The sequence below is a fragment of the Balaenoptera ricei genome, chromosome 18 (genome assembly GCF_028023285.1).
Source record: "Balaenoptera ricei isolate mBalRic1 chromosome 18, mBalRic1.hap2, whole genome shotgun sequence".
Taxonomy (NCBI): domain Eukaryota; kingdom Metazoa; phylum Chordata; class Mammalia; order Artiodactyla; family Balaenopteridae; genus Balaenoptera; species Balaenoptera ricei.
Window position 1 is genome coordinate 212,329 of NC_082656.1, and position 23,937 is coordinate 236,265.

The following is a 23,937-nucleotide window of genomic DNA, read 5'->3' on the forward strand; positions in this document are numbered from 1 at the left end:
CGTATTTAGTCATGGTTTTCCTCTCTTTGCATATCATAGATGATTGAGAACCCACTGTAAGTGTTCTTATAAGTCATCATAAGAATTATTTTTGATAGAGGGTAAAAATCAGAATAGAAGATTTAAATCATTATATAAATGTTGATACTTAAAATAATGTACTTGACATTTTTCCAGGATGAAGAATTGTTCTCAAGACTTCAAAAAGACTGCTGATCTACTAACTGTTGGTTTAAAACACTCAACCTCCACACACAGGACTGTTTTGAAACCATCAACTGTAATAGAGGTATGAAAAATGTAATTCATGAAGTGAGATGAGGCCAAACATTTTTACTTTTCTCTGGTAGCTTAACTTTCCTCTCCTCTCAAGGGTCCTATAATTATAGATTGTTTTGGAAGCGTAAAGGTAACAGAGGTAAACCTACACTCCTTGCATGAATCTCTTGTTTTATTCTAAACTATGTCTCAACAGTTCTCTTTTCTTCCCAAGGCAGCCCATTTTACCTTTGACCAACTCTGTTAGTGCTCTTGATATTTACCTGTATGTAGCTGCTTCCCTTTGAACCTAGTTACTGAATTCAGATTCTGTGAAACTTGTATAAAGTACAAGTTTCTAAATTCGTTTCTTTTTTAAGATTTTTTTTTTTTGATGTGGACCATTTTTAAAGTCTTTATTGAATTTGTTACAATATTGCTTCTGCTTTATGTTTTGGTTTTTTGGCCGCAAGACATGTGAGATCTTAGCTCCCCGACCAGGGATCGAACCCACACCCCCTGCACTAGAAGGCGGAGCCTTAACCACTGGACCGCCAGGGAAGTCCCACAAGTTTCTAAATTCTAAGTGTGATTTTCCAGTTGTTTTAATGGCAACTAAAAGGCCTAATGGCACTCGTTGATGATGATGTAATTGTTGTTGGAAGATTTAAATTTTACCAGTTACTACTTTTGATGACTTTAAATAATGTATTCTTTTAATTGAAGGTTAGAAACAGCATAGACTCCAAAATGCAGTTGAATGGAGTATTAAGTTTTTTTGTTAAGGAGATCATTAGTGGGCTGGGAGAGGAGAGAGAGAGCACTGTCTTCCGTGTTTAAATCTTAACGTAGCCTAATCATAATCTTGTTTTCTTAAAAACTATTACTTTTTACATGTATATATTTATGGCCGCGATAAAATTTTCAGGTAGTTTTAAGTTGCAAAATGTTTATAGGACATAATCCCATTTATTCAAAAAGATAGCTAAAAAAAGAAATCTGGAATGCTATCACCAAAACTCTAAAATGTTCACTGTTGCTTGTTTTCAGATTTCTGTAATGGGTCTATGTTGCTTTTGTAACCAAAACGGTAGCTTGATGTTTCTGCAACTAATACAGTATATCTAAGCATCTATTTTTATATTTTGTATTTGTATGTGGTCCTCCTCCCCCTTCTTAGGAGACTGAAACTGGGGAAGAAATTGATGAAGCATTGAAGGTGGCAGCCCAAAATTTTGAACAATTAAGTATTGCTGTAAAAGTAAGCATTCTGAATGATTAAATTCTATCATAAATTAAGGCATGTTCTCCTTAAATGTGTATATTTAGATGTAACATCACTGAAGGTAGAGCTTAGCACTGAATTATTAAGTATGATAATCTAATGAGAGAAACGTACAAAAGAATGGAAAACTGTAATGGCCTGCTAGGATTAGTCTCCTAGCATTGTTGTGCTAGCAACCTACTGAAATTGGAGCTCTATTAAGGAACTCTCATTTCTGCTTGTTGTGAGCTGCATTTTGTCTTGGAAGCATTGCAGATCACCCTTCTAACATTGCTCATTATTTGGCTGTATACTGTTACACTGAGTCTTATGCTCTTTTCTTTCTTACCTCATCACCCAAGAGAGAGACTCCCTCATTTATTGACAAACAGCAAGCTCCTTGAACCTAGCAATGGCAAATTTAACAACCAAGGCATTCAAAAGGTTATAGCTTATATGAAATTTAAGACTTCAACAGATGAATTTGGGGGGGGGGGTAAAAATTCAACCCATAAAAGGTTCATGTCCTTCTCACATGCAAAATACATTCAGCACATCTCACACCCCCAAAATTCTTAACCTATTTCAGCATCAACTCTAAGTCCAAAATCTCATCTGAGTATCTTCTAAATCAGGTATGGGTGAGACTCAGGGTATGACTCATGCTGGGGCAAAATTCCTCTCCAATCTGAATGTGTGAAACTAATAAGTTATCTCCTTCTAAAATACGTTGGTTGGTTGAGCAAGCATAGGATAGACATTCCCATTCCAAAAAAGGAAAAATTGAAAGGAAAAAAAGAAAGATCTCAAGCAATGATTCTTTGTTTAAAAATATAAAGAAGTATGTAGAAGAGTCAACATTTTAATTCAAGTATTTTTAAAATATTTTATATAGGTATAAAGTTTTTTTTTTTGGCCGCGGCATGCAGGATCTTAGTTCCCCGACTAGGGATTGAACACATGCCCCTGTACTGGGACCGCAGAGTCTTAACCAGTGGACTGCCAGGGAATTCCCTAATATTATATTTTAAGTTTTTATGAATTTAAGGAATCCTGCCAGAGAGAAACTCAGCTATCCAAAATGATCCATTTCCTGTACTGATTAAAAGTGATAAGAAGTTTAGAAAACTTAGTGGATTTTCTAGGCCTTTTTGCTAATTTATCAGTACAGAGTGCTAACAAAGATGTGATCTTGTTGACAAGTACCAGGATTTAAAGTTTAACCTTGTGACTTATTTTTATTATCTGATCTCTTGTGTTGTTATTTTGAAAGGTCCAAAAAGTACCTTTTACTTTCAAAATTATGTTCAATAGTACAGTTCCTACAAAATAAAAATACCAAATTAGGTGGTCTTTGTATTATGTTCTTCCCAGATGCTCGAACACATATACAATCAAACAAAAGAGGAGACAGTCAGTCTTATAGAGGTTCTGGAGAAACAGTTTGATCAGCTTTTCACTTCTCTTGATTCCAGGTAATAAGTTAAAAATATAGACTCAATGCAACTGAAGCTTTTAACATTAACTTGTCATTTTATTCCTTTGTACAGACTGAAGAAATGAGTAAATTTTAAACGAGTTTGGAAGGTAATGGGTGGTCCCTACAGGCTGATGTTTACAGCTTCAAAATGAAGAACTATTTATTTATTTATTTAGGCTATTTGTCTTCTGATCCCAAAGCTGTTAAAATAAACAATTTCTTTCTTAAAGCAGTTAGCACAGAAAAGTACTTTCTAATTCTGAATCCTGTTGTAGAATTCAGCATACTTGGGAAAATGCAAACATACATTTTCATGTGGATAGTTCCATCATTTTTTTCAGGTATTTGCATCAGAGCAAATAATACTCTAGTGATTTTTCTAAACAAATACCATACTGTTACATATCCATTCTTTTTAAAAACGTTGATGTATATGATCTCAAATAATCTTTAATCACACTTTGCATTTCAAGAGACAGGCTCATAAAAGTTGTGATAAATATATTTAGAAATGGTACTTGTCTATTTGGCTCTTAGTTCTTTTTTTTAGTCTGATTAGGATGACTAGAACATATGCTCAACACTATGAATGAATCAGTTGATATTCTTTATTCCTCAATGCTGATGGTATCTCACATTTGGTATTTAATTATAACACTTAAGTGATAGGTCATGTGCATGCATTTAAAAAATATTTCTTAAAAGTAGTAAATATACGTAATGAAGTTTACCTTTTTAACCATTTAAAAATACAGTTTAGTGGTGGGGGGAGGGGTAAATCAGGAGCTTGAGATGAACATACACACACTATATAAGATAGATAACCAACAAGGACCTACTGTATAGCACAGGCAACTGTACTAAATATTCTATGGTAACCTTTTTGCGAAAAGAACCTAAAAAAGAAAGAATATATGTATATGTATAACTGAATCACTTTGCTGTATACCTGAAACTAACACAACACTGAGTATCAACTATACACCAATAAAATTAAAATTAAAAAAGTAAGTTTAGTGGCATATGGTAATTTTATGTTTAACTCTTTGAAGACTGCCAAACTGTGTTCTATGGTGGCTACACGTGTTACCTTCCCACCAGCAGTGCACAAAGGTTCCAATTTCTCCACATCCTCACCAACATTTGTTGTTTTTTTTTTTTAAAGATGAGCCATTTTCAGAATGTGAAGTGATGTCTCATTTTTGGATTTGACTTACATTTCCGTAATGGCTGGTATTGTGGAGCACATCTTTTCATGTGCTTATTAATTGACCATTTGTTTATTTTCTCTGGAGAGGTATGTATTCCAGTCCTTTGCCCAATTTTGATTTGGATTATTTATTTTGTTGTGGTTGGAGTAGGAGTTCTTTATACATTGTGGATGTTAGTCCTTTATCAGATACATCATTTTCAGGTATTTTCTCTCTTTCGGTGGCTTACCTTTTGTTTGTGTTTTTTTTTTTTTAATTTTTTTTTTTTATTATTTTTTTTTTCACACACACACACTGTATTTTATTTTTACAAGAGATAAATAGACTGACACCAAGCATTGTCCATGGATGACCACAACAAAAGCAACAATGATTGCAATTACCAAACATGAAACACACTTATACTATGTCATAATATTGACATTCAGTCCAGTAATCCTCCACTGTAACAGCTCCTTTACTTTGCAGTGAAAATTGATTTGTATATTCTTTGCCTGTGAGTCCTTGTGGGATTTTTTTTTTTTTAAATTCAGACAGAAAGTCACAAAAATTATACTCATCCTCATCAGTTCACTCAGTGTTTGTGTTTTTTAAAAAAGTTTTTTATTGGAGTATAGTTGATTTACAATGTTGAGTTAGTTTCAGGTGTACAGCAGAGTGATTCAGTTACACATACATGTATTCTTTTTCAGATTCTTTTCCACTATAGGTTATTACAAGATACTGAATATGGTTCCCTGTGCTGTACAGTAGGTCCTTGTTGTTTATCTACTTTATATAGGGTAGTGTGTATCTGATAATCCCAACCTCCTAATTTATCCCTCCCTCCCTTTCCCCTTTGGTGCCATAAGATTGTTTTCTATGTCTATGAGTCTGTTTCTGTTTTGTAAGTAAGTTCATTTATATTATTTTTTAGATTCCACATAAAGGTGATGTATGATATTTGTCTTTCTCTGACTTCACTAAGTATAATATTCTCTAGGTCCATCCATGTTGCTGCAAATGGTATTATTTCATGCTTCTTTATGGCTGAGTCGTATTCCATCGTATACACATATCACATCTTCTTTATCCATTCATCTGTTGATGGACGCTTAGGTTGCTTCCATGTCTTGACTATTGTAAATAGTGCTGCTATGAATATTGAGGTGCATGTGTCTTTTTGAATTAGAGTTTTCGTCTTTTCCAGATATGTTCCCAGGAGTGGGATTGCTGGATCATATGGTAACTCTATTTTTAGTTTTTTAAGGAACCTCCGTACTGTTCTCCATAGTGGCTGTATCAATTTCCATTCCCACCAGCAGTGTAGGAGGATTCCCTTTTCTCCACACCCTCTCCAGCATTTATTATTTGTAGACTTTTTGATGATGGCCATGCTGACCTATGTGAAGTGATACTTCATTGTAGTTTTGATTTGCATTTTTCTAATAATTAGTGATGTTGAGTATCTTTTCATATGCCTGTTGACCATCTGTATGACTGTCCTCTTTGGAGAAATGTCCATTTAGGTCTTTTGTCTATTTTTTGATTTTTTTTTTTTTTTATATTGAGCTGTATGAGCTGCTTGTATATTTTGGACATTAAGCCTCTGTTGATCACATCGTTTGCAAATATTTTCTCCCAGTCTGTAGGTTGTCTTTTGTTGTTTTGTTTATGGCTTCTTTTGCTGTGCAAAAGCTTGTAAGTTTGATTAGGTCCTATTTGTTTATTTTTGCTTTTATTTCTTTTGCCTTGGGAGACTGACCTAAGAAAACACTGCTTCTGTGGCTTGTCTTTTCACTCTCTTGATAGCATTCTTTGATCCAAAGAAGTTTTTAATTGATAAAGTCCAGTTTATCTGTTTTTTCTTTTGTTGCCTGTGTTTTGATGTCATATCCAAGAAATCATTGCCAAATCTAACATCATGAAGCTTTTCCCCCCTGTGTTTTCTTCTAAGAGTTTTATAGTTTTAGCTCTTACATTTAGGTCTTTGAGTCATTTTAAGCTAATTTTTGTATATAGTGTAAGGGAAGGGTCCAACTTATTCTTTCCCATATGGATATCCAGTTTTCCCAGCACCGTTTGTTGAAAAGACGGTCTTTTCTCCATTGAATGGTCTTGGCACTCTTGTCAAAACTCAGCTGAACCATATATGTGAAGATTTATTTCTGAGCTCTCTATTCTATTCCTTTGGTCCATCTGTCTGTCCTTGTGGCAGTAGCACACTGTTTTAATTACTGTGGCTTTGTAGCAAGTTTTGAAATCAGGATGTGTGAGCTCTCCAACTTTGTTCTTTTTCAAGGTTGTTTTGGAAGTTAAGGGTCCCTTGAGATCTCATGTGACTTTTAGGATGGGCTTTTCTATTCTACATGAAACATCATTGGGATTTTGATAGGGATGGCTTTGAATTGTAGATTGCTTTGGGTATTGACATCTTAACAATATTAAATCTTCTGGTTCATGAACGTGAGAGATCTTTCCATTTATTTTGTCTTCCTTAATTTCAGCAGTGTTGTGTAGTGTACAACAAGTGTACAAGTCTGTTGCATCCTCGGTTATGTTTATTCCTGAGTATATTCTTCTTTTTATTCTGTTGTAAAGTGAATTGTTAATTTCCTTTTCGGACTGTTCATTGTTAGCGTGTAGAAATGCATCTGATTTTTTGTGTGTTCATTTTGCATCCTACATCTTTGCTGAATTTGTTTATTAGACCTACTAGTATTTTTGTGGCATCTTTACCTATAAGATCATCATCTGCAAAAAGAGATCATTTTCCAACTTCTTGTAAATTTGGATGGCTTTTATATCTTTCTTTTTTTTTGCCTATTTACTCTGGCTAGAACTGACAATGATATATTAAATAGCAGTGGCAAAATCTCACATCCTTTTCTTGCTACCGTTCTTAGAAGAAAAGCTGTCAGTCTATCATCTAATGTAATGTTAGCTGTGGGTTTTTCTTATATAGCCTTTATTATGTTGATGTAGTTTCCCTCAATTCCTAATTTGAGTGCTTTTATCCTGAAAGGTGTTGAGAACGTCACATCCTTTTTCTCTATCATTTGAAAGGACCCTATGGGGGGTTTTACTTGTTTCTGTTAATGTGGTGTATAACATTAATTGATATTCATATGTTGAAGCTTCCTTCATTCCAGGGAATAAATCCCACTTGGCATGATGTGGTGTTCTTTCACTATACTGCTGATTCAATTTACTAGTATTTTATTGAGGGTTTTGCATTAATACTTGTAAGAGACGTTGATCTATAGTTTTCTTGTAGTGTTTTCATATGGCTTTGGTATGAGGGCAGTGCTGGTCTCATAGAATAAGTTAGGAGATGTTTTCTCTGGCTCTTCAGTTTTTTGGCAGAGATTGAGGAGGATTGGCGTTAATTCTTCATAAAACTTTTGGTGAAACCATCTAGTCCAGGGCTTCTCTTTCTGGGGAAGCTTTTGATTACTGATTCAATCTTATTACTTTTTTTTGGTCTGCTCAGATTTTCTATTTCTTCATGATTCAGTGTTGGTAGGTGGTGTGTTTCTAGGAATTCGTCCATTTCGTCTAGGTTATCCAGTTTCTTGGCATACAGTTGTTTACAGCACTGTTTTCAAATATTTTTTGTTTCTGTAAAATTGATCATCCTATGCCTACTTTATTTTTGATTTTAGTAAGTTGGCTCTTCTCTTGTTTTCCTAGATAGTGTAGCTGAAAGTGGTCAATTTTGATCTTCTCAAAGAATCACCTTTTGGTTTCTTTGATTTTTCTCTATTTTATCCTATCTATTCACTTACTTCCACTCTAATCTTACTACTCCTTCCTTCTGCTAGCTTTGGGTTTCGTTTTTTCTTTTCTGGTTCCTAAGGTGTAGAGTTAGTGTGTTGGTTTGCCGTGCCTTTTTTGATGTGTTTACAGCTGTGTGTTTCTCTTTTAACTCTGCTTTCACTGCATCCCATAGATTTTGATACTTTGTTTTTCCATTTTCATTTGTCTCAAGATATTCTCCTTGTGTTTTTTTTCTTTGATCCATTTGTGTTTAGTAGTATGTTATTTAATTTCCACATATTTGTGAATTTTCCAGTTTCCTTCTATTATTGATTTCTAGTTTCACTCCCTTGTGATCAGAAAAGATACTTTGTATACTTTCAGTCTTTTAAAATGTATTGAGTTCTTTTTTGCCCTAATATGTGGTCTAACGTGGAGAGCGCTCCATGTATGCTTGAGGAAGATGTGTATTGTCTGTCATTGGGCGGAGTGTTTGTGTGTTAGGTCCAGTTGGTCTACAATGTTGTTTAAGTAGTCTGTTTCCTTACTGATATTCTGTATGGTTTTTCTGTCCACAGTTGGAAGTGTAGGATATTGAAGTCTCCACCTATACTTACAGAGCTCTCTATTTTTCCTTTATTACATCAATGTTTGCATCATATATTTTGGGCCTCTGATGTTTGGTACATATGTATTTATAATTGTTTTATCTTATTGGTGAATTGACCCTTTTATCAGTCTATAATGTCCTTCTTTGTCTTGTAACAGTTTTTGACTTAGTGTCTATTTTGCCTGAAATTAGCATAGCCACCCTAGCTCTCTTTCGGTTACTATTTGCATAGAATATCTCTTTCCATCCATTCACTTTCAACCTATGTTTGTCTTTAGATGTAAAATGAGTCTCTTATAGACCTAACTATATGCTGTCATTAAAAAAAAAACCCAGGCTTCTCTGGTGGTGCAGTGGTTAAGAATCCGCCTGCCAATGCAGGAGACACTGGTTCGAGCCCTAGTCCGGGAAGATCCCACATGGTGTGGAGCAGCTAAGCCCATATACCACAACTACTGAGCCTGTGCTCTAGAGCCCACGAGCCACAACTGCTGAGCCTGCGTGCTGCAACTACTGAAGCCCGGGCCTCTAGAGCCCGTGCTCTGCAACAAGAGAAGCCACGGTTATGAGAAGCCCGTGCACCACAACGAAGAGTAGCCCCCGCTCACCACAACTAGAGAAAGTCCACGTGCAGCAACAAAGACCCAACGCAGACGAAAATAAATTAAAAAAAAAAAAACTCACTTTGCTTCCCTCTGTGCCTTTTTTAAAATTTTTATTTATTTTTACTTTTGGCTGCGTTGGGGCTTCGTTGCTGCACACGGGCTTTCTCTAGTTGCGGTGAGCGGGGCTTATTCTTCTTTGTGGTGTGCGGGCTTCTGTATATGTCTAATAGCTTTTTTTGTCATTCATTTCCTCTATTACTACCTTCTTTTCTGTTTACTTGATTTTTTTTTTGGAGGTGACACATTTTGATTCCCTTCTCATTTCTTTTTTGCATATTCTGTAGTTAGTTTTTTTTGTGGTTATCATGGGCATTACAAATAACATCCTCACATCTATTTCGAATTGAAACCAGCACAACTGAATTGCATACAAAACCTCTACATTTCCACCCCTTCTTTATGTTTTGTTGTCACAGTTGCGTCTTTATACATCGTGTACCCATTGACATAGCTTTATAGTCATTTTATGTATTTGTTCTTTAAATGCTGTGGAAAATATAGAGGAGTCATAAACCAAAATTACAATAATAATACATTTTGTATTTGCCCATGTATTTACCTTCTCCAGAGATGTTGATCTCTTTCATTTTAGCCTGAAGGGTTCCCTTTTGCAAAAAACCCTGAACGATCTGATTTAAAAATGGACAGAGGGACTGAATAGACATTTTTCCAAAGAAGACATACACCTGGCCAGTGGGTACCTGAAAAGGTGCTCAACGTCACTAATCATCAGGAAAATGCAAATGAAAACCACAATGAGATATCATCTCATACCTGTTAGTATGGCTATTCTTGAAAATATAGGAGATAACAAATGGTAGCAAAGATGTGGAGAAATGCAAACCCTTGTGTATTGTTGGTGAGTATGTAAATTGGTGCAGCCACTATGGAAAACGTATGGAGGTGCTTCAAAAAATTAAGAATCCACTAATTCTAATTCTGGGTATTTATTCGAAGAAAATAAACACACTAATTCGAAAAGATATATGCACCCCTGTGATCAATGCAGCATTATTTACAACAGCCAAGATAAGGAAACAACCTAAGAGTCCATCAATGGATGAATGTTTAAAGAAGATGTGGGTGTGTGGGTGTGTGTACGCACACACACGTATAGATGTCTGTGTATGTAATGGAATATCACACAGCCATTAAAAAGAAAGGAATCTTGTCAGGCCCTAGATGCAGAGAACAGATTGGTGACTGCTAGAGGTGGAGATGGGTGGGCGAGGGGGGTGAAAGGAGGCAGGAGGTGCCGCCTCCCAGTTACAAAATAAGTGTGTCGTGAGGGTGCAGTGCAGAGCGTGTGGCCGCAGTTACTACCGTGGTGTCACGTATTTGAGAGCCACTAAGAGAGCAGGTCTTGAACGTCCTTGTCACAAGAGAGAACTCTGTAACTGTGGTGGTGGATGGCAGCTGGACATTTTGCAGTATATGCAATTATCAGTTCATAATGCTGTACACTGAAATAAGCATAATGTCATGTGTCAACATACCTCAGTTTTTTTAAATAAAATTTTTTAAGTTAAAATTAAGTTTTTGAAAAAGAGAATTGGACGTTTGCAAAAACAGCCACCTCTCCCAGTCTTTGCAGACTGTCTGCCTGTGCAGCTGAGTTTTTGGATCAGCCTGGGTGAATGCTTAAGGTACTTTCAGGTCTTCTCCGAACATGTATCTTGCATAAGTGTGGCTTGTTCGACTCCTTTGTATTCTTAGCTGTTTACAATGTCTTAATTTCCTAAAGCATCTCACCCCAGCTTCTCCTTTGAGCCTCAGGCGGGCTGTTGTGTGTCTGTATCTGTGGTCTCTGTTGCCAGAGCACCTGTAGCTGTTAGTCTCTCTGCAGCCTTCCCAGCCCACTTTCTCTTGCTGCCCGAGTTCCGCATTAGGTAAAACAGCTCTTCAGGCAGCCCCCAGACAAATGAGGACGTTGCGAATAAGGTTTGCTGCGGCCCCTTCGGAGGGAAGGCATTGGGAACTGCGCTGCTGTCTCCAGACCAGGACTGCAGCACGCTGAGCAGGGGTCTGGGCGAGGTCAAGAAATGAAATTTCCTACGGATTTGACTGTGGGTTTCTCTCAGTTGCACATTTGCTTCATTGCTGTATACCTTTGTCCACTTCCCAGAGTCCTATAAGATTGTTTTAACCAATTTTTGGCTCTCATTTGAAATCTCCATTGGGGAACGAGGGCTTAGAGTTTCCTAGTCTGCCATTTTGCTGACATCACTCCCTAGGCATGATTTTTTTAGGAATCATCTGGAACTTATCAAAATGACCACTTATCCCCTAAAGAAATGATTTTCATAAAGTATATATATAATTGCTAAAAGTTTTTTGGAATACTTCTTCACCTTCAGAGCCTTGTCACATTCTTACTGCTCTTCAGTGTGGCAAACTCTCCTTTTTTGAGGCCAGATTTGATTTTGAGGAAATCGTTTTATTTATTTGATGAATAAAATAAGCAAGTTAGACACTATAATTTTTGGTCAAAATATCTTAATTTCCATAATAATTCCACTGTAGGCACAGAAAATTTTTTGAGAAATGCACAAATAATGAAGGAATAACTCTGTAAGCTTCGTAAGTGATTACTTTGAAGATTATACTTACTCGCTACCTAAGTTTTGGTTTGGTGAAGTCTATTTTAAAGTCTCATTTTATTATTTTTTATATAAATTTATTTATTTTTAATTTTTGGCTGTGTTGGGTCTTCATTGTTGCGCGTGGATGTTCTCCAGTTGTGGCGAGCAGGGACTACTCTTCGTTTCGGCGCACGGGCTTCTCATTGCGGTGGCTTCTCTTGTTGTGGAGCACGGGCTCTAGGTGCACAGGCTCAGTAGTTGTGGTGCACGGGCTTAGTTGCTCTGTGGCATGTGGGATCTTCCCGGACCAGGGATTGAAACCATGTCCCCTGCGTTGGCAGGCGTATTCATAACCACTGTGCCACCAGGGAAGTCCTGAAGTCTCATTTTAAATTCATGTAATATGTATCTGCTTATGAAATTCTAAAATGTGCGGTAGGTCATTGTGAGAAAGGAGTACAGATATGTCTTTGTTATGGCACAAGTGACTGCAAGATAGCCAGGATTTCTCTCTTACTTTTAAAAGTGATAGAATCGTCTAGGGTCTGTCATACCTCTGCAGTTCTGTGACAGCTGTATCTGTGACATGATAACTATATCCTTCTACAAAATTTACCTTTTTTCTAGTTATACGTACGTAGCTTTCAATTATAATAGATTTCAGGGCTTCCCTGGTGGCACAGTGGTTAAAAATCCGCCTGCCAATGCAGGGGACACGGGTTCGAGCCCTGGTCCAGGAAGATCTCACATGCCGTGGAGCAACTAAGCCCATGCGCCACAACTACCGAGGCTGCGCTCTAGAGCCCATGAGCCACAACTACTGAAGCCCGTCCACCTAGAGCCTGTGCTCCACAACAAGAGAAGCCACCACAATGGGAAGCCCGTGTGCTGCAACGAAGAGTAGCCCCCGCTCACCACAACTAGAGAAAGCCCGCGCACAGCAACGAAGACCCAACGCAGCCAAAAATTAATTAATTAAAAAAAAAAAATGTAATTGATTTCAGTTCAATTGAATGCCTCATTAACCATGTTATATTATTTAAGTTCGTAAAGTAGTGAATTTACCTTTTCAATACTGTTGAGTTACTTTAAATTTACTTTCATAAAAATGTTTATGAAATACTGAAAAATAACTTTATCTTAAATGAAGGAAAAAGAACCTGTGTGAAGAGGTAGTAAGAAATACGGATGATTACTTATCAAATATAATAACGGCTAAAAGATACATTGAAGTGAAAAAAAATGATTTGGATGCAGCTATGAAGATAGCAAGAGAATTAAAATCCACACCTTCTCTAAGAATATACTGTGACCTGAATCAGGTAGTTTTAACAGTTCATAATGTGAATTATTTCTGTGATGGCTTATATTACCTACTTTGGAATATAATATTTAAGACTTAACAAGAAGAATTTGTTTTTCAGTTTATCCTAATTTGTATTGGCATCAATTTAGAATTCTTAGGTGTTGGAATTCTAAGATAAACATTAATAAACTTGTTTGACCTTTTATTATTTTTTACCACTTAGAGAAATGGTGCAGTAAAGTCTTTATAACACACAGTCTGAGAACAAGTAGGATGACATTGAGTCGAAAGTTGTTTCTAGGACAGTTGGATAAAAAATGAGACAAGTAAGAGTAGCAAAGTAAATAGGAATATTTTCTTTTTATAAACAGTTAGGTTTGACTGTCAACTCTTGACTTAGAAACTTATCAAGATGCCATTTAGGTTTTTCTCCCAACCCCCAGCTGTGCACCTCAGGAGACAAGGTGATTCTACTCTGCCCTGTCATCTAATCATGTGCCTAGAATTAGGCAGCAATAGAAACATGTTTCTTATGAGATGGTTTGGCAGGATGGCGTTATCCATCAATCCTCTTTGCTAATTTCTGTCTTGCTCCCTTGGGGTGTAGATCCTACTCTGTTGTCTTTGAATCTTCAGGGCCTCATGACCCATAGATGATCAGATATTTGGATTGAACTGAAGTATAAAATAGAAGCCATTGGTTTACCTGCCTCCAGAGTCTTGAACTTTGAAGGAGAAGAGTTTGCCATCATCTTACTTGACCAGGCCTCCCTCCAGCTGTAGTTCTAAGAACAGTAATAGTTCCTGTGTATTACATGTGAGGCATTAGGAGGTGAAAAAAAGTAAAATTTGGTCTTTACCCTAGTTAGCTGCATTGGGAAGATGGGGAAAAAAAAAAAAAAAAAGAAACGTTTGCGAACAGCAGTGCAGGTGCAAAATGAATCTGACCAGAATTTTCCCTGATCATGTAGCTGTATCCCATTTATTAACTAGTGTCTTTTGTTATCTGTTAATACATATCTTCAAAAGATTTTAAATTTCTTTTGGGGAAAAATTCATAAATTCTTATTTGCATCCCTCCCTTTGCTTGCCTAAAATCAAACACTGAGCACATTAATTAGTGAAATACCTAAAGGGTATAGTTTTCTTTCTAAAATCTTACTCTGTTTCAACGGTATTTATAACAAAGCAAAATGCACGTATGAGTGATACTTCTCTTTTGATTTTAGATTATCTGGACTTTGAAATTAACATTTGAGAGTGAATTGTCACAAGTCAGCTCTCTAAAACTAAGGAACTCTCCCAAGTAAGTAAGTTATAATTCAGGAGAGCGTGGTAATTAAATATAAAAATGTATTAGAGGCTAGATTTATTAAAATAACAAGCAGTTATAAATTGAAAATTTGGGTCAAAAAATGTTTCCCAAATTAGCAACCAAATTAAAATAAGTGTAATTTGTGATAAATTAGAAAGTTATTTAAATGTTCTGTCTTTCAGAGTTTTTAATGTTAGCAACTAATTTTTATTAGGGAAAGTAATAAACTTGTATTAGAACATTTTTTATGCTAAGTATTTAATTTTAGGTTGAATATGAATTGCAGTGAGATCATCTGTATGTTCAACAATATGGGAAAGATTGAATTTGAGGATTCAACAAAGTAAGTATGAGAATGGCAATATGCTATTAGTGTCAGACATGGCGTAAGGGACAGAAGTATTATTTGAGACAGAGAAATTGATGTTCAGTGTAATATTTATGATTCGAAAGCTGAAAAATAATATAAAGGGCAAAATGGTTTCTATCAGTTAAATTCCACATAAAATATTTAAGAATGAAAAGACCTAGAAGGGGTCAGTATTCAATGATATATGTCGGAGTCATCTTTTTTTTTTTATTTATGTATGTATGGATGGATGGATGGATGGATGGATGGATGGATGGCTGCGTTGGGTCTTCGTTGCTGCATGCGGGCTTTCTCTAGTTGCGGCGAGCCGGGGCTACTCTTTGTTGCGGTGCGCGGGCTTCTCACTGCAGTGACTTCTCTTGTCACGGAGCACAGGCTCTAGGCACACGGGCTTCAGTAGTTGCAGCATGTGGGCTCAGTAGTTGTGGCTCGTGGTCTCTAGAGTGCAGGCTCAGTAGTTGTGGTGCACAGGCTTAGTTGCTCCGCGGCATGTGGGATCTTCCCGGACCAGGGGTCGAACCTGTGTCCCCTGCATTGGCAGGCAGATTCTTAACCACTGCGCCACCAGGGAAGTCCTCCGAGTCATCTTTGAGATTCATTCATTCAGCTAGCATTGAACACTGATGTTGTGCTAGGCACTAACACCCTAGATACTGAGATTTATGCAGAGAAGTTAAACTAAGTAGAGAATGATACACATAAATAGTAAAGTGCGTAATTGCTATGATAGTAGTTTGTGCAGAATTTAATGGAGATGCAAAGGAAGGGAATGATCAGTTCTTTGAGATGTAACAGGGGTCTTGGAAAGAGGAGATTTTATTTTCCCTCATCCATGAAAAATGAGTAGCAGTTGGAAAGGAGGACAAAAGGGAGGCAGGCATCTTTGCAGAAATAACTGTATGGGTAGTGAGATCACATACTACATTCAGGGACCTGCATGTATAATTCCATACAGCAGAGGATACATAGAGGCTGAATCCTAAAGACTTTGTCTGTTGTGTGGTGGTATTTGGACTTTATTTCTTAGACCTGTGCTATCCAGTATGGTAGCTGCTAACCACGTGTGGTCATTTAAATTTAAGCGTAAATTAATTAGAACTAAATAAAGTGAAAAATTCAGTTCTTTGGTTGCAGTAGCCACATTTCAGGTGCTCAGTAGCCATATTTGGTTAGGGGCTATCGGATAGTGCAGCACAATTTCATTATTGCAGAAGGTTCTGTTGGACAGCACAGCTGTAAATAATAGAAAGCCACTAAAAGATTTTTAGCATGAAAGTAAAAATAATTAGGTTACATTTGTAGAAGATAACTCTAGTGACCATAGAGGGTTCTTTGGAAGAATATGAGACCGAAGGCTGAAGGATGGGTTAGGCTGTTATATAAATAGTCTCAGCAAATGATGAGAAACCAAATGTAGGTAGTAGCACTGGAGAGGAACAGATAATGACAAATGCTGAATAGGGAAAAGTGGTGTAACTTAGTAACTGTTTGGGTGTGGGGAATGAGGAAAAGGGAAGCATCCTCAGTGATTTATAGGTCTATATTTAGTGATGAATTGTGATATTATTCACCAAGTTTGGAAATACAGGAAGAAAAGAAGTTGGGGGGGGGAAGATAGTGGGATATGTTGAGTTACTGTTGTTTACTAGGTATCTCGGGAGAAATGTCCAGAGGGAAGTGAGTGTATGTGCTGAAACTTAACAGGAGGTTCTGGATTTCATTCTTGGTTTAGGAGTAGTCAGAATGTAAATGGTTTAGAAACCCCCAAAAGAAAATAAGTTTATTCAGTTGTAGGTGGTATGACCCCTAAGGAAATCGTCCCCCAACAAGCATCACGTTCATTACTCTGAAGAAATAATGAGGGTCCAGCCCCCAGCCTTACAAGTTGAGAAACAGACATGAGCAGATCTTACTGTAAGCCAAGTTCACAAAACTGACATATAGTCAGAATGCCAGTTTATTAACTTAAGGGGCAAATATAATTGCCACAGGTACTAGAATACTTATGTTGGCATTCTTTTCCAATATCCAGACAGACACAAGAAGCCAAATCATCAGAAGTTGCTTTGTTTGAGGTGTTTTTTGAATAAAGGGAATAAGGTTTATCGAATAGCTGAACAGTGTTGGTCCTGGACAGCCCGCTACATTCCTTTCCCCCCAGGGGAGACCTTGCCAGAGGCCTCGAGTACCAGTCCTTTGGCTCAGCTCATCTTCCCCACATGTGGAGCCCTGGCCTCTGTTTGCCTCTGTGACTTGACTTCTTGCACTTTCGTGGATGATCATGCTTTCCAGTCAGTACGTTCTTCTAGGTATTTTCATAACTTGAATATGGTTACTCTCAAATATTTTTAGTACCAAAGGGTAGTGTCTCTTTAAGAGTCTGTATTGATCTTGCCTTGGTTTTAAATTTAACTCAGAAGTCTTTTAAATTTCTTCCTAGTTTTTAGGGAAAGTATCACTGTAGCCTGCCTCTACTGATGATGGATGGTAATTAAAGAATGGGTTTGCCCAGTGAGAGCAAGTATTGCAGTGGGTCAAGGACAGTGCCCTGGAAAAAATATGAAATTTTAAGACAGGGAAAGGGTAATCTGCAAAAAAACAAAACAAAACCAAGAAGGGGTAGGAGAGAGTGGTGTTCTACAAGTAAGAGGAGAGGTCTGTGAGACAGGTTGATTGACGGCGTTAAATGTCTCAGTAAAGCCAGACAAGAGTTACTGTAGAAAGAAATGTTTTAGATTACAGAGTTGTCAACCTATATGAATCCTCAGAAGGTGTTTGGACCTTTAGTCAATGTGTATTAAGAGACAGGTAAGATAGGTCTGCTGAATCCAGTTGGCTTTTTAGGTTCTTATTTCTGATTTCATTTGGCTTCTTTTTGTTTTTAATTTATTATTTATTTATGTTTGGCTGCGTTGGGTCTTCATTGCTGCACCTGGGCTTTCTCTAGTTGCAGCGAGCGGGGTGTTACTCTTCACTCTTCGTTGCAGTGTGCGGGCTTCTCATTGCGGTGGCTTCTCTTGTTGTGGAGCATGGGCTCTAGGCGTGAGGACTTCAGTAGTTGTGGCTCGTGGGCTTAGTTGCTCCTTGGCTGTGGGATCTTCCCGGACCAGGGGTCGAACCTGTCTCCCCTGCATTGGCAGGCAGATTCTTAACCACTGCGCCATCAGGGACGTCCTCACTTGGCTTCTTAAATGGTGATCTGTGAAGAAGCTAAATGTGTCATGGGTTAACGAAAATTAAAGCTTTTGAGAATCTCATTTTTTTGATAGAATATCTATACTTGTAGATTTGATAGCCCATATCTGTGTGGATTTATGAAGAAGATAGAAAAATTTGTAGATTAGTGGCTGTTGAATAATCATACCCAAAGGATTCAGACTGATGGTGATTTTTAGCCTAGATGGAGATTTCTAGTAATTTTCTCAGGATTGTACCTCTCACTGCTTCCTACACTTTATTTTTAAGCCAGTGAATTAAAAGAAGAAATAATCTTAGCATAGTTTAAAATCAAACACCTAAGCCAAATCAAAATTTGGATAATTGAAACTGAAAACCTATATCCACTGTTCTTTTAGGATCAGATCATTGTGACATGACTGTATATCAAGTTCTTTCTTCAGCTTCTCATTGATTTTACCTCTTGTTGACCTTTTAAAACCCTTGGGCTTGCTTGGGAATGGGCAGAAGTTTCGGGATAATGGAAATGTTCTAAAATTAGATTGTGGTGATGGTTACCCAACTCTAAATTTAGTAAAAATTAATTGGATTTTATAGTGTGTAAATTATATCAATACAGCTGTTTAAAAAAATACCTGTGGGACACCTATACAACTTTAACTCTTTGTATGTGTCACAATACTGTCATGCGGAAAGGGAATGGTTTTAAGGTGGTTATAAAAAAATTATGAAATGATTTAAAGTAGCCTCTATTTTTAAACAGATTTGATCCTCAAGAAAGTGAAATGGGACAGAATGTTCAAAAGAAATATAATCATAAAAAGGAATTTTCTTGTAGTGGTACCTACCCATCACTAGAAAAGAAAAAGGTTGACATTTCTATCCTAACTAGTGAAGCTCCCCCACCAACTCCTTTGCAACGGGAAAACAGTGATACGCATTTAGAAGCAAAACACTTCCCACCACAGAACGAGGTTGTTGCAATAACCCCCTGTGAAACCGTTGCTGCTTTGCCTCAGGCGGGACCGAGCCCTGATGTGATCATCGAAGAAGTCATCGAAGAAGACCTGGAAAGTGAGTGAAAATAGAAAAGCAAGGAAACAATATATTGTGTCTGGAATTAGAAACGAAGTTAGTTCCTTTTTGTCACTGTACTTAACAAACATATTGCTGTTGTCTTACACCTCATTCTGAGTTAATCTGTTGATTGCATGCCCCTACTTTCACATTTTCCAAAATTAGGATAATTTTTAATGCAATAATATAGCTAAACTCTAATATTTGGTTTAATTAGGGCGTTTGACTTTTTAATGTTCCACATACAAACCTCTATAAAAGATGAAAATACTATAAATAAATGACAACCATAGTAGTAGAAGCAGTCTGATGACTTTGTCCTTAAATTTAAGAACAGCATATCTTAAATCTTTGTTCTGAGATACAGTCCTTTATAAAAGGAACTATCATGAATGTAGTAGCATCTGTTAATAATGTTTGTTAACATTTAAATGTGTCATAATTGTTTGATTAGATTTCCAGTGTTGGTGTTCTCCCCATCAACATCAGGGTGGGATACTACTGTGTGTAGTTACATTGTCAGTCTTCTTTAGGACCATTTTCAAGATCTTTGGTTTTCTCCTCCCCCCTGCTCCCAGTCTATTTCATTGATTGAGTTTCCGGAATGGTATTTTGAATACAAAAAAAAGGACATGCTGTTTTCTCTCATTTCCACAATGTTATTATTATCACTGATTATCTCAGTGAGTTAAGAGAACTATCTGGACTTTGCCTGCTGATACAAGGGGGTCTTGCCCTTCCAGTATTTTGCCCATTCAAGTACAGCTTTTTAAACAGTATGTTAAGTATGCCACTGTCAACGTAATAAAACTAATAACAGTTGCCTTTATTTTCTCTTTGACGAAGCATGCTTCACAGATTATCTTGTGGAGACACCTAGATATCCAAAAGAGCCTCTTCAGAAAAAATCGTCTGTTCCTTTTGGATCAAAAGCAGGTATGTTAACAACTCTGAACTTGATGCAGCAAAGTTGATACATAGTAACTCTTATGGAGAGGGAGGCAGTGAGTAAAATGAATTTTACTAATAACTAAAACTTATTTATTTATTTATTTTTGCCACGCCGCACGGCTTGTGGGATCTTAGTTCGCCGACCAGGGATCAAACCCAGGCCCACAGCTGTGGAAGCGTCGAGTCCTAACCACTGGCCCTCCAGGGAATTCCTAAAACTTCTTCCTTTTTAATGTTAAAAGTTCTGGCTGTTACTGGCAAAAATATTTCTGAAATTTATAACACTGCTCTCAGCTGTCTCCCCAGTTACACATACTTATCTCTTTATCTCATCCTCAGTATGGGTATTATTCTGTGTGATCTGTATTGGATAGGTAAAATGATCTATTTGTTCAATTTTTATCATCTATCTATCCTTCAGTTCCTCCTAGTCTTTGTTTTTTAAACATTTTTACTAGATATACTAGCACACCTACATTATTCAAAAATTAAATATATATATATATTAAAATACCCTGTGAACCTTTTCCCTTAACCTATTCCCATTCCATTTGTCTCTTCCTCCCTTCCAGTTTCTTTATTCATATTTGAACAAATACACATATATTATTTTTCTAATTCTCATTTTTGGTTGTTTTTGTACACAAAACACAGCATGCCATATACACTGCAGTGTTTTTTTAATTCCTTCCTTTTTTCCTTTTTTTTTTTTTTTTTTTTGTCTTTTTTTTTGGCCACGTCACATGGCATGCGGGATCTTAATTCCCCGGTCAGGGATCGAACCTGTGCCCCCTGCAGTGGAAGCGTGGAGTCTTAACCACTAGACGGCCAGGGAAGCCCCTTAATTCTTTCCTTAACATTATATTCTGGAGATCTTTTCATATCAGTAGAAACACTTGGCTTAATTACTGCTGTATACAAAAAGTTTCTCACTGTCTTTTATTCTGCCCCACCCTTAACTTCCACCAAAACACACATATCTCCCCCTAAATGCTGCTCAGTATGTTGGCTTTCCCAGACTTTTTTTCGTACTTCTCCAGCCTGATAAGATTTAAGATTCAAAGTGTCTATGAGCTAATTATTAGTTCTTTCAGTTTAGTATAGTTTAAACAGGATTTTGGGGGCTATATTAGAAACATCGTTATCAATGGGGTTCTGAGTTTCAATTATGTCTATAAATAAATTCTGAAGTTTTGTTGTAATACAGTAGAGTTACAGCATATACTCTGACTTTAGAACCTAACTAACTACTTGAACTTCAATTCCACTTATTTAACATATTTTGCAAATAAAATAAAATGTTTGCAGTTCAGGTTGCTAAAGAAATCATTGTGGAAGTGGGATGTGTTTGTTTTATCAGTCTAGTTACTGTTTGGGGTTTGGGTTACCTTTTGTGGGCCTAGGTATTCTAGAGTTTGCAGTGCTACAAGACACATTCTTTCAAAGGATACTGCATTCAGTTTCTGTGAATTCTTTCCTGACTTTTGGCTTATTAATGTGGTTTAAATATTCTCATCCAGGTTCTCCAGAGCTAGTTTTTGTAAGCCATGTAATACATCCTTGCCACTTCTACATTCGGAAGTATTCACAGATAAAAGATGCAACAGTATTGGAAAAGAAGGTGAATCAGTTTTGCAGTAAGAGTGTATACCTTGATCCTTCAGACATTTTGGAGCTAGGTAATGAAATATTACTCTAAGTTAAAATATGAAGCTTATTTAAATATTGTAATATTGGCCAACCCCTATAGACTTTTTGTAATACAGATTTGTGCAAGCATAAAGGTTTTGGAATTATTTAACATAGGTTAAATTTTATTTAGGTAACTTAGCTAAGTATTAAAATCGACTGTTTTTTTTTTGTTCTGCTCAGAGATACCTAGTAGTAATATTATTACAGTATACAGTATACATAATTCCAGTATTTTTAATGTCATTTTAAAATGATTTTTAAATATTTTTAGTATCATTTGCCAAGTTTAACTGGAGTCATAGTAATTTGGAACTTGCTTTCTTTTTTTTAATGTTGTTTTCCATTATGGTTTATCGCTGAATATAGTTCCCTGTGCTATCCAGTAGGACCTTGTTGTTTATCCATTGTATTTGTAATAGCTTGCATCTACCAACCACAAACTCCCACTTCATCAAATACCAAATATGGTATTTGTCTTTCTCTTTCTGACTTCACTTAGTATGATAATCTCTAGTTCCATCCATGTTGTTGCAGATGGCATTATTTTGATCTTTTATATGGCTGAGTAGTATTTCATTGACCACATCTTCTTTATCCATTCATCTGTCAATGGACATAAAATTGACTGTTGAGTGAGATATACACAAAAACTCCATTAGGGAGTAAGGTGAGATATTTTTTAAATTACAAAACCCATGATGGGTTATATAACTTGTCCCCTCATCTCCAGAGGAAAGTATTCCTCTGAGTGTCCCGTGTAGTACGACCACCATCCCTTGCCGTCTGCGTGTGAACGTTGAAGATGTCACTGAGCACCTGAGTGAGATGGAGGCCGGGCAGTGGCACCCTTGTCCTAGGGCCACACAGAGGGTAACTAACTGGTACATTTAGTCAGGCCATCTTAGTTCTAAGGCTGTGTGTGATTCGCTGTAATTTAGGCTTCCATTACAGACGTTTTCCTTGTAACACTTGATTAAATTTGATTGTACTCTGTAATAAGATGAAGCTATGATTTGTTTGATTTATTAATAGAGCATTTTTCTCATTCTGTTACTATCAATGCCTATATATAACTAATACCAAAAACTACTATATTGTCCGTTCAGCTTTATATATTAGGTTTTTTTAAAAAAATTTTTAATTTTTTGGCTACGTCGGGTCTTGGTTGCGGCACGTGGGACCTTTCATTGCAGTGCGTGGGCTTCTCTAGTTGCAGTGCACGGACTTCTCTCTAGTTGTGGCATGTGGGTTTTTCTCTCTCTAGTTGTGACGCTTGGGCTCTGTTGCTTGTGGCACTCGGGCTCTCTAGTTGAGGCACGTGGGCTTAGTTGCCCTGTGGCATGTGTTATCTTAGTTCCCCGACCAGGGATTGAACCCACATCCCTTGCATTGGAAGGCGGATTCTTTACCACTGGACCACTGGGGAAGTCCCTATAGTAGTTCTTTAAAAGTGTTACTAACTCTCAGCTCATCTTTGTAGCTTATCGGAATATCAAGACTAGAATCATCATATACTTCTGATAAAAATGAATAATAATTTTTAAACTTAAAAAATAGTGTTTAGGGACTTCCCTGGTGGCACAGTGGTTAAGAATCCTCCTGCCAGTGCAGGGGATACGGGTTCGAGCCTTGGTCCAGGAAGATCCCACATGCCGCGGAGCAACTAAACCCGTGCACCACAGCTACCGAGCCTGCGCTCTAGAGCCTGCGAGCCACAACTGCTGAAGCCCATGTGCCTCGAGCCCGTGCTCTGCAACAAGAGAAGCCACCACGGGACTTCCCTGGTGGCGCAATGGTTAAGAATCCACCTGCCAATGCAGGGGACATGGGTTCAATCCCTGGTCTGGGAAGATCCCACTTGCCACGGAGCAACAGCCTGTGTGCCACAACTACTGAGCCCGCATGCCACAACTACTGAAGCCCGCGTGCCTAGAGCCCTGCTCTGCAACAAGAGAAGCCACCACAATGAGAAGCCCGTGCACTGCCATGAAGAGTAGCCCCCACTCGCCACAACTAGAGAAAGCCCTCATGCAGCAACGAAGACCCAAAACAGCCAAAAATAAATTAAAAAAAGAAAGAGAAGCCACCACAATGAGAAGTACATGCACCTCAACGACGAGTAGCCCCCACTCGCAGCAACTAGAAAAAGCCCGTGTGCAGCAACAAAGACCCAGCGCAGCCAAAAATAAATAAATAGAATAAATTAATTTAAAAAATAGTGTTTAAATTCTGAATATCTAA

General features: G+C 37.3%; 1 protein-coding gene across 13 annotated transcripts in view; it reads left to right on the plus strand.

Moving 5' to 3' along the window:
• RNF17 (ring finger protein 17) overlaps positions 1–23,937 on the plus strand; it is a 129,863-nt gene that overhangs the window by 21,118 nt on the left and 84,808 nt on the right. For 11 of the 13 annotated variants that reach the window (XM_059903443.1, XM_059903447.1, XM_059903444.1 and 8 more), the window contains 9 exons: positions 178–289; positions 1,439–1,519; positions 2,897–2,997; positions 12,959–13,130; positions 14,344–14,420; positions 14,698–14,772; positions 18,740–19,050; positions 19,900–19,989; positions 21,525–21,683. In XM_059903443.1, the coding sequence (XP_059759426.1) occupies positions 178–289; positions 1,439–1,519; positions 2,897–2,997; positions 12,959–13,130; positions 14,344–14,420; positions 14,698–14,772; positions 18,740–19,050; positions 19,900–19,989; positions 21,525–21,683 (1,178 nt within the window). Of the gene's footprint in view, positions 1–177; positions 290–1,438; positions 1,520–2,896; positions 2,998–10,031; positions 10,086–11,154; positions 11,293–12,958; positions 13,131–14,343; positions 14,421–14,697; positions 14,773–18,739; positions 19,051–19,899; positions 19,990–21,524; positions 21,684–23,937 lie in introns of those variants that run through there. The other 2 variants (XM_059903450.1, XM_059903451.1) reach the window with 2 other exon arrangements.